We start from the raw sequence: 16,534 nt of genomic DNA on the forward strand, positions 1-16,534 counted from the left end.
CGTTTATGGATGACAATCGACAAAGCTTGATTGCGGATAAAACGATCAAGCAAAAGTGCAATTATGACATCTATAGTTGCACTTCGGCAAAGAGACCGACAGAATTGAAAAGCAGAACACCGCAACTTAACATAATAGCCGATATCAATTATAGCAACGATAACAACTAGTGATGCAATTTCAGCATGTACTTTTCTCCTGAACATTTTAACTATGATCAAGTTTTGTTGATTTTAATCTTGAAATGTCCTGGCAGTCAGATGACCTGAAACATCGAAAACGATAGCAAATGATTGAAAAATATGGATACTTTCTGATAAAATCTACTAGAATTTTGTGCGCGTTAATCTTTAGATTGAAGGTAAGAAGGTCGCTAAGAGATCTGTAGGCGCTAAATACAAGTATGGTGACAAAGTGACAAGAGATGCTAAATACAACAAGTATGGTGACAAAGTGACAAGAGATGCCAAATAAAAACTGCTGATAAAAAATTAAATTGAAATTTCATTTAAAATCTAGACTGAAGAATCAATCATCGCTAAAATTTGACGATTTTTGCATGGCAAAATTTGAGAAACATTTGTTTGAAATAAAATTATTCTCAATAAACTAATACATAAAAGTTTCCCCTCAGTTTAATATGTTTTGCACAAATAAAAGGAGAAAGTTAAAGTTTATAGGTGCTTAGAGGTAACAGAATGCACGCAACTCCTACAGATAAACAGCTAGAAAAGAATTAGAAAGGAAAAACAAGGATTGATGAGTGAACATCCGTAACTTGCCATAGCAACTACTGGCAAAAAGCGCAAACAACTTCAAGTGATGTAAAACCAAAATGAGACAGTGAGTCTGACAAGCCGATTCCAGGAATGCCTGCACCAACCCTACTAAATTAAAGAGGATACTGTCTTACCTCATTCTGACGTCTCTCTGAACAGACCTGCACGTACAGCTCCTTCACCCGCCTCAGTTCCTCAGTAAGGGCTGCGCAGCTGCTCCTAAACAGATAACATGTAAAACTATCATCGACACGAAACGTAGAACTGTAGAACAGTAAAGTTTACAGAAAAGACAGCTAACACATCGATGATAACTTGGATTTGGACCAAAACACGCCTAAGAATGCCGGTTGAATCCAATCTACCCAGCAAGGTTGACTGAATGGCAATCAAATTAAATTTAATGCTGATAAGAATAACATGTTTTTAAGCATTTCACTGCCAATAAATCAAAATTTTTCAACAATTGATATGGCTTATTAGCGTCTCTGCCAACCAGTTATAATGATGAGCAATAAATCAAAACTCTAGAAAACAAACATTCACGAGACTCTGTGAAGGAATGAGCTTAGAATTGCATATCTCGTATCATCAGCACTTAGAGACGCCAGCGAGAAAAGCGAGGGAGCCGAGAAGTGTAAAGCATTGTCTGCATGAGAGTCTCATGAAGATAACAAGACACCGCGAGATGTAAATTGAACAATTATATAACAAATGAACAAAACAGTAGTAGAATAATTAAAAGATGCCATGCGATCTTGGCAGGTCACAAGGTAGTCAGGCGCCGAGAGAATAACTAAAAGAGGAAGATGTGGAGAGAATTGGCTATTAGAAAATGGGAATCTATATGGCTATGATTATATAGCATGAGAAGCACTTGCCCGCGTGAACATTTGATAGTTACAGATCCCAAGAGCTATGGTGTCACAATTATTGTTTTCACATGCCGCTCTTGGGCAGATCTCTCTCACAGATCTCTGGCTGAGGCACTATTTAGAAAAATATTGCAAAACATGAGCCGCTAATCTATTTCTTATTTTCTAGCCTTACCAATGTAAATATGTGGTGTTGCGGATCAATCCGCCCTTCGCTTGTTTTTTTGTAATTGTAATAATGTAGCATCGATATTTCTATTTTTTCAGCTACCAGCCAGTGAGTCTATGAGCAAAATTTCCAGCGACAAATCGTTTTTACAAACTAAAGAGCAGTCGCATCTTCTCACGTACTGCCACAATAGCTGTTCACTCGTTCAGGTCATTTATGGCAGTCAACTTATGTCATCGACTCTCTTATGAGGTTTTATATACAAGTACAAAAATGTATGTAGAAGTTATGCAATTACCAATTTTTACAGCTTTTGTTTAAGAACTATGTTAAATTAATATTTGACTACAACATACCGATACGAATAGTAATGACAGAAACTACAAGCTGCAATCTTGTGACAGTTGAAATCTTTAAAACTAAATATTTCATATCCTTCAAAATAGCCAGGTTTCGAAAAGCTCTATTTGAAAAGTCAAAGCATTTAGGTTTTTTGTGTTTGCGTTTTCTGTGAATGTAGGCATGAAGAGCAAATCTTTGTAGGAGGGAAAAATAAAGAATCAAAATGCTTACTGGAGTACCTCAGTTGTAGTCTAACGACCGCTAGAAAAAAATATTGTAACTTTTTGAGCAACCGAAGAATAGTAGTTATGGAACAGCTAACAGTTTTGGCATCTTTTATAAATAACCGCAATAACCCCAACGGTGGACATTCCTTTGTATTTTAGAACTTGCAGCAAAACTTCAAATAGAGGTAACATATGGAGACAATGAGTTAACAACAGAGGCACTCACTTCGCGTTGCTAAGATCTGATTGATACCGGCTGTCCAGCCTCTGTACTTTCATCTCGTACTCTGTCTCCAACTCTGCCCTCATCATGTCCTTGACAGTCTCGTTGTGTGACTGTAGTGTCTCCTGGCACCTGCGTACGGTGCCAACAGCGTAAAACCAAGTAGAGTACACCATTTCAAAGCAATAGTTTATATATATATATAAATTTCTGCGACAAGACATAAAATCGCAATCAATAAAGAATAACTCATTGTATTGATATGGTTATGCACCAATTTGTAATTTTTGTGTGTGGAGACTGCCTACCGCGAGAAGTTTATGGCCCACCGGTCACAGACATAATTTCGATGTTACCTGCATACCACAACACGTAATTACATAAAAACCAAACTTACAATAAGATTTGACATCTATTTACAAATTAGATACTTCATAAATCACTAGAAACCTATTATTTCCAAATTCCTCCTCAATGTATGCATGGCGACTCTAGTCTGTATGGCTGGCCATCTGCAACATAACCCTGGCACTAGGAGCCTGCCAGACTCAGACAAGCTGGATTCCTCAAGTATCGAACAAATGTCAAATTGTGAAACTATTTACAAAAGGCTAGGAATTGCGAGGCAGACTTTCATGAAACTGCAGTGAGGTGTATAAAACCACCGTAAGAAAAAACTGAAATACAAAAATGTATTCTTTTGCATAAGTGAGCCCAACTGTCAGACAGGAGTGGGTGAAGGCGTGATGAATGGAAGTGGAAAGCTTGACCGGCGTAACTCAACTGGCGACGGTGTCGTTGAAATCCTCAGCCGCTTAGTTATTATTAAACGATTAGTTGCGGGGCTAGACTTGACACCTCGGCAGTACAGAGGTAGATCCCTGGCCATCGCCGACCAACCTATCCTTGTGGCCAACACACAATTACATCCTTCTTAAGGTTTCCTATTAAGATCGAAGGCGCACATATAGGCTTTTAAGAAATTATAAAACAATTCAAATCCTTAAAACAAGTATGTAAACCATTCCCAAGAAGTCTGGAGAAAGACGACGTCGCGTGGGAACAGGTGGTTCCTAGGCCAGCAAAGACCTTCAATGGAGAAGTTCAAACAAGAGTGAGAGCCCGTAAGGTAGGGCGACCGCACTATGGCGCAGATCAAACCATTAAGATAAAGCTATTATGCTGCATCTACAAATGATTATGCTGCGTGAATAACCACTGCGGCGTAGTCATGCTCACATCATTCAGAAATGTCATTGATGTTGCATGCGAGAAGCAAGCGATTGCGACTGTTATGTGTGTACGGCGCCACTAGAGTCCTCTACAGATATGGAGCAGAGCCAGTGACAGGCGACCTGCTCAGCCTGTCACAACAAGACATCCAAGGCTCCACCTAACCATCCTAATAAACAACCGAATAACAAATTATGATTAGCGGAATTTCATTCTTTCAATTTATCAAAATTTGTCTGACAAAAAGATTTAATAATTTGAATAAGTACATGTAGAGAGTTGACAGATGCCAACCCTGGCCCGTCGCCTTTGATTAAAGCTGTGCCATGTTCAATCGGGTTGTAAGGTTTCAGGAGTAGCTATATTATTTTTAAGAGATGAACACATATTTTTAGAATGAAATGGTGATTTCGAGAAACCTTAAAAACCGCTGATTTTAGGCGTAACTTTTGAATCTTGCAGCAAACTTCTTTTTAGTAAACGGATGCCTTCCGGATGAATGATCCTCGGAGAGCATGTTTAAACAAGGCATGATGCAAAGGTGCACCTAACGCTGGGAGGAGACATTGCTTCTCTAATTACACACAAGGTTAAGCAGGCTAGAGACGAGAGCAATTTAGTGTGAGGACACGCGCCGACAGATATCAGAGAAAAATCTCGGGAGATGCCAGTCAGTAAGGCCGAGGTAAGAGCTGCTACCTTTCAAATCTCTCCAATCAGTCGCCAGCCCCAATTACACTGCATAGCAGGGGTAGCAACGTCAACGACTTTAATCAAAAACAATGCAAGTGATATATTTTGAACAATATTGCCAAAAGTGACATGAACGAAACAAGAGTATTCAAATTACCTGCATTTCGTAATAATTCTAGTGGAAACACTACAAATACCGTATTGCCATGGCAGAAGGGAAAAGGATAGTAAAGGGAATCCGTTTTGCAACCCAGCCTTTTAGACCCGAATGAATGAAAAAAGTATTATGATATTACTTCTGCCATCTCGATATCAGCTGAATTTATGGAATTAAAAAGTTTAGCAAAAAGTCACAAAATTTATTTCATTATCCTTAAAAAGCTCAAATGTACAGTGTTGATGTTTACAAAAAATTGTAAATTTAACCAAGAAGTTAACGACAGATTTGCTTGTCAAACATGTGGCAAGTGGAATATTACTGTCAGTCATAGGTGTGGGATACTAACAACCTCAGAGGCCCCAGATGTAGGATATTACCTACCTCAGATGGCCCAGGTGTGGGATATTAACTACCTCAGAGGCCCCAGATGTGAGATATCACCTACCTCAGATGGCCCAGGTGTGGGATATTAACTACCTCAGAGGCCCCAGATGTGGGATATTACCTACCTTAGAGGCCCCAGATGTGGGATATTACCTACCTCAGAAGCCCCAGATGTGGGATACTAACTACCTCAGAGGCCCAGGTGTGGGATACTAACTACCTCAGAGGCCCCAGGTGTGGGATGCTAACAACCTCAGAGACCCCAGATGTGAGATACTAACTACCTCAGAGACCTCAGATGTGGGATACTAACTACCTCAGAGGTCCCAGATGTGGGATGCTAACTACCTCAGAGGCCCCATGTGTGGGATATTAACAACCTCAGAGGCACCAGATGTGGGATACTAACTACCTCAGAGGTCCCAGATGTGGGATCTTTACAACCTCAGAGACCCCAGATGTGGGATATTAACCCCTGTAGTCAAACGGCAACATACAGCTAATGCTGGTCAGTGATTGTTAACAAAGGAACAACAGCAGTTATGTTTGCACACATCAACGATGAAAATTTTTATAAAAGTCGTAGGCCTACTAAAATCCTAGACCTACGACTTTTATATAATCATTAGCCAAGGAGGGCATTACGTACGCCCCTTGGCTAATTGTGCTGATTGGCTAATGAAAAAGGACACACCTACTTTATAGAAAATAATTTGGGATGATTACCTCTCATTCCTCTAGTTTTGTTCATCTGGCTGATAGTAAGAAATAGTCTAGGAACGTAATTTGATTGGTCAATAAACAACCAGCAAATGCGTTATTAAAAACTCAGGCTTTGTAAGTCACCTGACACAATTCAGCTTGTGCGGACACCCCTTTACCATGCCATAATCATAACAAACGTGAATGACTCGTGCAGTGCCTTTCAACTAAATATTTCTGTTGCAAAAAAGGTCCACTGACTATCTAGGCTGATGTCATATAGACTATATATCGTCGTCACATGACCCACTCTGAGCCTGCCAACTATATGCCACTATTAAATTTTAAATGAGCCTTGTGAAAGGCAAAAAACTATTCCGGGAGAAAATATGACTTGGCGAATTTTGTTGCAGTAAAGGAGCATTATTATTTTTGCTATTGCTTTTCACCTCAGACAGTCTACACTTCCAATAATAACTATTTGCTGAAAGATGACATAACTTCCTCATAACCTAAAGAGCTGCACGAAGTGCCTCCTTTCCTTTTGAGATGAGCAGTCGCTAATCTTTAAAGACATTAAAATACGTCAGAAAATGTTTCTTCTGAAATGGGGTGATCGATGAAACTCACTCAAATGTTTACATAACAACCGTAACAGAAAGCAACTTGCTGCCACTGAATGGCAGCAAGTTGCTTTTTGTTTGAAAAAAGAACGGAATTGTGGTCCTAGAAAGAACCGCAAGTAAAAACCATAGTTATAAGCCAAATGCATTTCATCTAGGACAGCCAATCGGAGTAGCACATATTACATTTGTAGACACAAAGCGGCCATATGAGAGAATAGTAAAATTTTCGTTAGAAAATCGCTACAAAACCACGAAACGATAGTCAGAAGAGATATAGAGCTAGCTAATGCCCTACACTAGCTGTAGAAAAAGAGCAGATGACGGCTTGAATCGAGAGCGGCAACTATTTACCTCTCTAAAGCTGCCTTTTTGTCCCGGTCAAAATCCTCAATCATTTCTCCGATTTTACAGTTGAGCTCGGCATTGATTTCTCCAAGCTTTGCCTCATTGGAAGCTACGAGTTCCAACCTTTCAGTCAGGCACTGCAACAGAAACGGGAGAAGAAGAGATCAAAGGTTGCTAGTTGTGATCAGACTGAGCGCCATGGAGATGAAAGGTGTTTGTTAATTCTAATGATTAGAGCGACGGGAGCTTGTAAAGAGACAGCAAATCCCTTTCAAGTGTCTGCTCCAAGACTGACTACTTCAAGGCAAAAATTTAATCCCAAGGAGAGGATGGAGGATGGCTCCTAGAGACCAGCAGACAAGCAAACCCACAACTGTCTGTCTGAGGATTTGCTGTCTGGTTCATGCGCCAAACATTTTAACAGAAACGCAGACTCCGGTTTTATGTTGATGTTTTAACATTCTGACAAATTTTTTCCGATAATAAACTTTGTCACATGAAATAAGAATGCTTCAAAAGCAGATCACTTCAAGCTTTATGGATTATTAAAAAACATATGACAAGATTAAGACTCGAGGTTGAAGAATATTAATCTTCAGGAAGTAGAGTCGAAGACGCTGAGAAAGCAAAGACGATTGCTGATGTTGACTTTTAAAAATGGTGTTCAAAAGCACGAATATTACTCAAACCATTATTGAAAGCTGAAAAGCTGGTGGCCAAGTTTACATTACGTTTTGCAAAAGATTGTGAAATTAAAAAATAAAAGTTGACTGTTGAGCCAATGAACACAAAGTATAGACCGTGGCTCAATAACCACTTTATATATTCGATATTCAGAAAGCAGTTGATCAATTTTAACATCACTCTAAAATACACATCTCCGGAGAGGCTTGGGTATAGGATGAAATAAATATTATAATAGTTAGTCAATAATTTATAAAGCTATATATATCAAAATGGTGATAGTCAATAGTAAAAACATGAAATCCTGTACGAAGACTCACCTTAACCTCATCCTGCAGAATAGCCTTATCATTGGAGAGAGATTCCATTTGGCGAGTTAGTTTTACCTCGGAAAGGCTTCGGCCCTCCCCAGCAGCAGACTTATAAAGGTTCAGCTCTATGCAGGCTTCTTTTAGCTGAACCTGCGCATGACAAAACACGTGTCAGCTGTTTGCAAACCTTTTATAAGTTACAAGAACACTTTTTTGAAAGGTCTGCCGAGACAGGTTCAGCGATAATACTACGACAATGTTGTATATGTGCATGAGCATATGAAGTGTGATCTTCTCTGCCTTTAATTGCAACAATGTGAAAAATGAATTATTTAAAATAAATTTTAGGCATTAGCAGCTTCTATAACAGACTTTTTTGAAACAGATCCAGCTGAAAGGAATTGACAGCTGAGCTGTAACTGATGACTACACTGCAGCAATAGTGTGTCTATGATGTCATAAATTATATATTCGGCATTACAAGTGAAATGAAATTAAAAGAAAATATGAAAGCAAAAGGCTACCTTTTTCTGATGTAACAAAGCTCACAAGATATTTTACAATTACTTGAGAGCCTCGCTGACGAACCCTATAGCAAATGAACATAGCATGGACTATTTTTTACACTCACTACGCAGCATGAACACCAGCCTTGACGCACCTAATAGCTTGCAATTTATTACACCTGACTTCCTACAAACAATGAAACATGTTTACAAAATTTTCAATCTAAATATTAAGGATTTAACTTGCGGACATAAAAGAGCTCACCGCCAGCAAATGAAACTATGCAACACTGTGAGCAGGTTCTATGCTACAACCTCTATTTTTCGCTTCCCTAAGAGGTGTAAAAATGGTTAAGAGTTGTTGAGTTCATCGTGAAGGGGTGTTTAGATGTTTGCAGGGAACCGCGTCAAAGGTGATGGAGTGGGAATACTGAAGAGGCGTCATTCGTCTCTCCTGGGTCATGTGACATACCACGAATAATTTGCAGAGACCTTGCCTGATTAATTTTGAGACTGAAAGGCCTATGAATAGATTGTGTAACTGAAGTGCCAACGGCTTTATCTTTCATCTGCACTGCTCAAGAGACTGCGCACTGATCAAAACGAGTAATTAGCACGGCCTAATTAATGAATTGCGACTGTTTTGAGATGCCAACGAATTTCACAAAGCCCTTTCCTTACACCGATCCGTCTGCGTATTATATCAGTGAAATTGAAATTAATGGGACAGCAAATTGTAAACTGCTCTAACCCTTGCCATCCTCATTTAAATAACGAAATATTGCAACTTGAACTATTGCTGACGTGATGCAATAGTTCAAATTGAAGCTTAGATAAATAATGAATTGTTAGGAGTTGAATGGTGCGCCAATTAAAAAGGAAAACTAGGGATCTAATGGTACCATTCTGCAGCCATAGGTCCAAACAGATACAAAATACTGTAGAACATGGCTAAAATTTGTTGATAGTAACAAATCGGATAACTGCTGTTGGCAAGAACTGGAATTCATGGGTAAGATCATTTGAGCTAGTGACATGGGTTGTCATGGGGGAAGAGAAGACGAACATTTATTGGGACAATGCAATTTGCAACCCTATCATTGCCAGGATAACAGTGGAATTTCATCAAAACCCGAATAACGCTAGAAAATTAATTTGCAAATACTTGATAGCAGTTTTTCAAAGCTCCCCTGAAGATAGGAAGCGAGGAAGGAGACAGTAAGGGTGTGATTTAGTTTGCTGGCGTTGATGCAGGGACAGGAGTTGCCTAAGTCGACTTCTGTTCAAATACGATTGGAGACATCCCTTAATCAAGAGCAAACTACGAAACCTCATTAAAACGCTTAATATTACGTTTCATTCGACGTCGAGCAGGACTGGTGAGTTCGAAAAATAAACAAAGATTAAAAGAGCGCATGTATCTAACAGTAGACACATGTCTTAAGGTTATCGCGAGTCTTGCAAACAGCAGCGGTGAAACCCTTTCAACCAATAAATTTCATTTGACAATATTAATCTTGCAGAGGAGATAAGGCTAGAAGCTGGTTGAAAGATAAGCTATATCCATCTTTACAAGACGGTGCATGCAAACAGTTGAGTGGCCATACTCTGCCTCCCCTACGTAGCTGCACATCCTCCAGCATTTTGTCTTACCGGCAGTAAAAATATTTGTGTTTTGTTGACAGAGATGTGTCTCTAAGATCTGAGAATAGATAAAATTCCTGTTTCTATGTTTTATTGTTGTTATTCATGCAATTGATTGCTTTGTCTATACCAATGTCCATTTACAATGGTGATTTCACATACTGTTATGAGGCATGAAATTTTTGACAAATTTTTATGCCGGAAAATACATTTTTGTAAAACATATGTCACCCAGAGAGCCTTTTTAAAACCATACACAAGTATTATTTTATGATAACACATTTGCAACAAGCCAAAACCACAATAATTCCATGTCGAGATGGTCAAGTCAAAGTAACCAAGCAATGATTATGATAAATGGGTTGGGCAGGCGTCACCGATAGCCTAGAGACTGACACTACACTGGAGTCTTCGAAAGCTCAGCCTAGGCTCCGACACTGCAAGCAAAACGCAGTTACTATGACCAATTAACGGAGAGACAGTGTGCAAATGGGAGATACATAGTATATAATTTGATGGCTAATGCGTGATTACATGAAGACAAGACCGGATTGGTTAACGAAAAGCGATGTTATGAGTCAAGTAGCTGAGAGTAAACTGAATGCACCTCCTATATAAGGCTTTCACCTTGTCACTTTTATCATTTCTACTCAGAACAGTAGCCGAATAAATTTTATTTCTTTTATACCAGTATAAACCGCAAGGCGTTATTCATCGTGAACAATATTTCTATGATCATTGATAAAAGAGGTCATCAACTGTAAAAGGATTGAAGATTCGAGGGTGTGCTAGTGAAGGAAGAGGAGGTATTATATTTCAAGAGCAAAGATATTTGGTAAGTGATTCCAACAGCATAAATACATGACTTCCCTAGAAATAGTCATAATAAGATAAACAGCTAAAATTGGAGAATAGCAGAATCGTATGTATGTTGAGGTCGATCATTAATTAAATTCAATCCAGACTGTTGTCTTATTTTTATTCGATAACTTTTTGACCTTTGTAGGATGATGAGTCGACACCAAAATTCAGGAAAAGTATTGACAATTTTATTATTGCATCTCTCTTGGACTATACACACACAAGCGTTTCCCACGCCTCAAACTCAAAACCTAACTGCAACAGACATAGTAAGCGCGACAGGTGTCAACACTACGCCATCCAATTCAAGATTGTCCGATAGCGAACTGTTAGAATTATTATACGCAACGTATATAGTTAACATAGAAAATGCAACTACAAGAGCCTCGGAAGTCAGACATACCAGCCTTCAACCAGCATTGTTAGATTATGAGAACTTAACTGATGTTGCTAATTTAGAAAAGGATGTAACCAATAGTACAGATAATGAAACGGATCTGGTGTTACCACCTGATGTGTATGAAGTACCGCTTTCCTTATGGATAAATGGTGAAAGTGCTAACCCTGATGTACCAGACAAAATAGAAGATACAGCAGATGGAGCTGAGCAAGTTATATTAGATGCATTACGAAGAAGTGTGGAAAGTAGTGATGATCACTCGATACGCCACCGGGGAAGAAGACTGGCTGACAGAAACAATCGAAGGGTATCAGAAGATTCATCTGCATTGCTGCCAATAGATAGTGTAGACCCAAATATTCTCAGTCTATTCCAGCCGCAGCAGGACAGTGAAGAATCAACAGGATCTCTAGATATCCTTCGTCAAAGAGATAAATTCAATATAACTGTAGACTATGATGCTACGTTTCACAACATAGATTCAACAAAACTTATAGAGATAATAGCTATAATGAGGACGGACTGTTCAGAAATACCAAAACGCAAAAAAATTGTTCGATGGGTTTTAGAGACACGAGGAATCCTATTTGTGTGTCGTAATGGAGCCTGGGTGGTCACATATCTGTCTCGTCCACAAGGAAAACCACGACCCAGATCTGTTACAGGTAATCACTTTTATCTCAAGTATGCCTACCTCAAAGGAGCCTTTTCTGATTGGCTTATGTCTTTGCTTCATACAAAACAGTATTTTTATGAATTTCATGTCTTTACATAAATCATTTGCGGTGTTTATATCTAGGATTATAGAAAATCAGTAAGCGACCGACTATTTGCAGATTGTCATGAGATTCACTCAGAGGGTTTGGAGCTGGAGAACCCGGAGAGACCACACCAAATGGTAATTCATTACAACGATGGAGAACGAAAGAGCAAAGAAGTATTATGTAAACACGATGACAGACACACGGATCACCAGCTGATTGACAACTACATCAACACAAATCCCGATCTTCAGCATTTGCCTAACAGTCAATCCATTGCAGGTAAGCGAGACAAATTAACACCATAGACTATATTAAGACCTCCTTTACAAGGTGCCATCGAGCTGTATATAAGAGTTGGGAAACAATCATGATACACCAATCTGAAAGTTTATATATCTGTATCTGGCCTTTTCGTATCTAGCAGTAGCTTAATGAATAGTAAATATTGACAGGTGCATGGACAGTCATACAACGAAGGGCAACTGGCAACGTTAAATTCTATAGATCGATGAAGCGCTACAAGAGAGGTTTCGGAAGTGTAGAAAACGGAGAGTACTGGCTAGGTAGGTATCCCTACTGTCTTTAGGATGAAAAAGCTACTTCAAAAATTCACCCGCATCATGGTGAAAGAATTTAAAAGTGAAATTGTAACATATGCATGCATGAAATTGTAAAAACTCGGAGGTTACAGTTGTTACGATTTGACAGGTTTGGAAATGTTGCACGAAGTGACGCATGCGAGGGACTATATGCTGAGAGTGGAACTGACAGGAGCAGACAATATCACCTACTTCAGCGAATATGAACGAATAAAAGTGAGCAGTGAAGCAAAGAATTACAGGTACGATATTATAAGCATGTATTAATGCTAATCAAATTCGGTATGAAAATAAAAGGTTTGCAATCAAGTTGAAACCAAATTCTATGGACAACAACACGCGGTACATCCGTGTCAGTCTGAGAGTGAAGGTGGTGAGGTCTAGAGCAGCTTCATGGATGGATAGCTATCATACATAGCATCTCTACACAGCTATGGTCCATGTTTTGTTGAGTCGATACCTTCAACTTTGGCGCCATCTCTCCTGTACAACTCCTCTATAATCTTACCTTTGCAGACTTAGACTTGGCTCGTTCATTACCCCTGCCAATGCTACGCTGTCCGCTGGAGACTTCCTTACGCTTCATCACGGCGGAAAATTTCATACAAGAGACTCTGACAAATTCTCAGTCAACTGTGCGAGACTTTATGGCACGGCCTTTTGGTTCCGAGGATGCTGGGCGGCGGTCAATTTGAATGGGCCATATATAACGAGTGACGAGAGCAACTCGGGTGTCAGATGGGCAACAACGAACCCGAATGAAGTGAGACGAGTTTGGAAGACAGAAATGATGATAAAGCCGGTATTATAGCGAAAGAATAATGGCCAGCATCTTGTCACATGAGATGCTTTTAAATTGTTTGCACAATCACACCGCCTACAATTCTATAAGCCTTGTATATTCATAGAAAAACTTATTTTGTAAATAAAAGAGCGATGTTATTTGACTATATTTATAAATACATACCATATTTATTATTATTACCCCTACACATAAATCAACACGCATTCAGCTTGAAACAAACATGATCACTAACAACGTAAAGTCTGTAATGAAATGATTAAAGAACAAGTTATTTAAACTTTAATTTTACTAGAAAAATAATCTGTTTTTAAGCCATCACTACTAAATACTACAGTGGCGGCTGTTTACACACAATATAAAACTGGAAAAATAATTTTTATTACTTATAAATTGCGGGTACATTTTCAACAAATCAAACCGTTTCATCTAGTTACCTCCAAAAGATTCTGCACTGTACTTGCAGCTACCATTACAAATACTGTTGTATGGCTAACTGCAACATTTAAAAAGCTAAGAGAGCTTACAGTTGCTCAGTAGTACTCAGTGTGTAATTCATTTCTCAATGAAATATGTTTGCAGATTATGTGAATCAAACTGAAAGCTATCATTTTTAGGTGGCAGTGTTAAGCATACGGGTGAATATTTTGCATTACATGATAGATTCTAATATGAACCACAACATTGACAACTGCTACAACAACTTGTGGCAAGAGCTTTAAAAACTAGCGCAAAAATTGCGGACAAAGAGGAGCAAATCTAAATTCAGTTTTGGCAGGAGTTACTAGTTTTATTTAGTAATAGCTGCAAGAATCTCCAGCCATACCTTTTCTGATAATAAATACATGTTAGAAATAGTATCAGGATGAGATGGCATTTACCAAAATTTGAACTGTGTAAGCATTCCGTAATCCGATGAACACCCACAAAGACTAATTGCTCAATAAATGTGTAAGGCCATTATATAGCCATTGAGTTCGAAAGTTCACAGAGGGCTGGCTGCGACAGTTCCCTCTCCGCTGGCATGTCCCATCGCCCAGGAGCACAACCCTAACGTATCATTAACACTAGATGCTGCCAATTAACTAAAATTAAAATGCTCTTGCCTTTAAACATGTTTGATCCATAGCGCACATAATATGATAGAAGCAATGACGGTATGAAGACGTGATCGGACAATAAAGACATTTCATTCATTAGAATATTAATTACGTATCGGACAATTGGCCATGCCAATGCGTCGCCGGTCTCTATCTGACACGCTGCACTTTCAGTTGATTATATCAACTACACGCAAGTGCCCTTAGGTATTACGATGTCACCTGGATAGCCACGGCTCTAGCTTATAGACAGCTAGTGGCTACACACTGGACATTCCAAGTGCATCATTAGGAGTTGCGCTCTGACAAACATCAGGTTTAACAAAAATCTAGCCTTGCGGAGGAAGGTTCTGTATTTAAAATAGGTGGCTGTTTGAAGTGCAGCATTGATCCAATAGTAATTGTTAACCAATTCAACAAGACTGAATCAGAAAATCTCCTATCCTCTCATGGGTACAGGCAAAGCTGATGGAAGCCTGAGAACTTATAACACACATGCTAACACGATTGCTTAATGTTTGAATATAAACTACTGATAGTAACCCTCGTCACACTTTTAAGGACACCCGAGTGTAAATAGATCCAGTTAAACCTGTGAAAAGTCGTCATTATTGCTTGAAGGCATGACTACTACTCAGGTAGAGATAAACAAATAAAGCTGATATGAATATTAATGTTAATCAAATGGATTTTTTACGGTAACAAATCTGAAGTATTCACATTCCACTATCTCTAGAGCGTACTAGGCAGCTAACGCTCTTTTCTTACAGTTGGCTCCTTTATCAAAGACCAACTGATGATGCAACTGGTCTCTATTTTATGGCCATAAATGCTAAGGCCAGACACCACCTGGTTTCATAACAACATAAACATGGTTAGAAAGTTGTTTAGAACAGCAAATATAAGTAAATATGCGCCGCCCTTTTGACTCAGCAAACATTTATCTGCCCCTCATAATGATTAATAAAGATCACAACCAAAAGAAAAGGGGGAGAGGGTGAGAGTTGGTATGAAGGTAAAAAAGTATGTGTCATTCTAGATAAGGAATTCTTACTCGAGGACTGTACAGTGATACGGTTGAACAAATCTTGTTTTTGTTTAATTGTCTAAATGAATCATAACTCCACACCATATTGCTTAATAAAATTATTTACTATGAAATTATTGCAAGAAATACCATTATGTAGCCCTTGGTCCACACGAGGGCTAACATCTTGTGGTATGGCAGTGTGACATACATCAACTAATTTTAAAAAATATATCAAAAGAGGGTGGCGACTGTTCTCGCATTTAGTCACGACTGCCCACCTTGATACCACACACCTAGCCCTTCTTTCGACCGCTCACTAACTAATTGCAAGGCCGAGTAAGACCGCACTGCAGATACATCGTAATACTAACTTGACACTTCTCTAGTCTCTCTCGAAGAACACTTATTTCAGTGTGTGACCTCATCGCCTCTTGCTGCCGCTGACCCGCCTCCGCTCGAAGGCTACCAATCTCCTCCCTCTTCTCTTTCACCAAACTCATATACTTTTGTAGCTCCTGTCGCAATACCTGTATGGTATCCTCAGCCTTGGCTGTCGTTTTAGAGCTATAGGACAAGAAGCCAATCAGTTACAGCTAGGCAAGGGAGCAGATCAAAGATCCAACTCATGCACAAATACATCACTGACCATGTCAGCAATTATGAACAAAGTCCACCATCACATTTAATATGACTACCAAAATTACAGAAATTGGTCTACAAATGTGCTCTCAAAGGTAGTTATTGGACAGTAGAGCTAAGAGTACTACATAATTCGCCCATGTTTTCAAAATTTTCAGCGACAACTAACACTAAGTAGTCTAAATCTTTGAGTAGTCAGATGCACTCAGTACGATACGGCGACTGGTACGACACTGACGTTATTATTCTCTGGTTTATCCTTTACACTTTTAAAAAACAGAAAAACCCAATTTTCAGCAATGATGCAACTCAAGAGAGCTGACGCGCAGAATCGGTCTCTTTGGTCCACTACAGCAGAAAGAGGCAGCAACCATGGATCATGTTCTGATTCACGCATTGGCAAAAATAGAAATCTTTCAACAAACTGTGTTAACAA

At 39.1% G+C, this 16,534-nt stretch overlaps 2 protein-coding genes across 3 annotated transcripts in view; one reads left to right on the forward strand and one right to left on the reverse strand.

Annotated features, from left to right (window-relative positions):
• Positions 1 to 16,534, reverse strand: part of LOC137400439 (centrosomal protein of 152 kDa-like) — a 48,682-nt gene that overhangs the window by 17,832 nt on the left and 14,316 nt on the right. Inside the window, exons 10-14 of the mRNA XM_068086766.1 lie at positions 15,831 to 16,023; positions 7,763 to 7,903; positions 6,765 to 6,895; positions 2,619 to 2,747; positions 914 to 998 (exon numbers count right to left, since the gene is read on the reverse strand). Of these exons, the coding sequence (XP_067942867.1) occupies positions 914 to 998; positions 2,619 to 2,747; positions 6,765 to 6,895; positions 7,763 to 7,903; positions 15,831 to 16,023 (679 nt within the window). The remainder of the gene's footprint in view (positions 1 to 913; positions 999 to 2,618; positions 2,748 to 6,764; positions 6,896 to 7,762; positions 7,904 to 15,830; positions 16,024 to 16,534) is intronic.
• On the forward strand, positions 10,570 to 13,498 carry LOC137399858 (microfibril-associated glycoprotein 4-like). Of its 2 annotated transcripts, XM_068086100.1 has the most exons (6): positions 10,570 to 10,738; positions 10,910 to 11,829; positions 12,001 to 12,207; positions 12,381 to 12,491; positions 12,637 to 12,769; positions 13,044 to 13,498. In XM_068086100.1, exons 2-6 carry the CDS (start codon positions 10,911 to 10,913, stop codon positions 13,336 to 13,338), a joined length of 1,665 nt encoding a protein of 554 aa, XP_067942201.1. In that variant the 5' UTR covers positions 10,570 to 10,738; position 10,910; the 3' UTR covers positions 13,339 to 13,498. The 2 variants fall into 2 exon arrangements, with proteins under 2 accessions (XP_067942201.1, XP_067942202.1); XM_068086101.1 differs by lacking the exon at positions 10,570 to 10,738 and having other exon boundaries at positions 11,618 to 11,829; positions 11,964 to 12,207.

Source organism: Watersipora subatra, chromosome 7 (genome assembly GCF_963576615.1).
Source record: "Watersipora subatra chromosome 7, tzWatSuba1.1, whole genome shotgun sequence".
Taxonomy (NCBI): Eukaryota; Metazoa; Bryozoa; class Gymnolaemata; order Cheilostomatida; family Watersiporidae; genus Watersipora; species Watersipora subatra.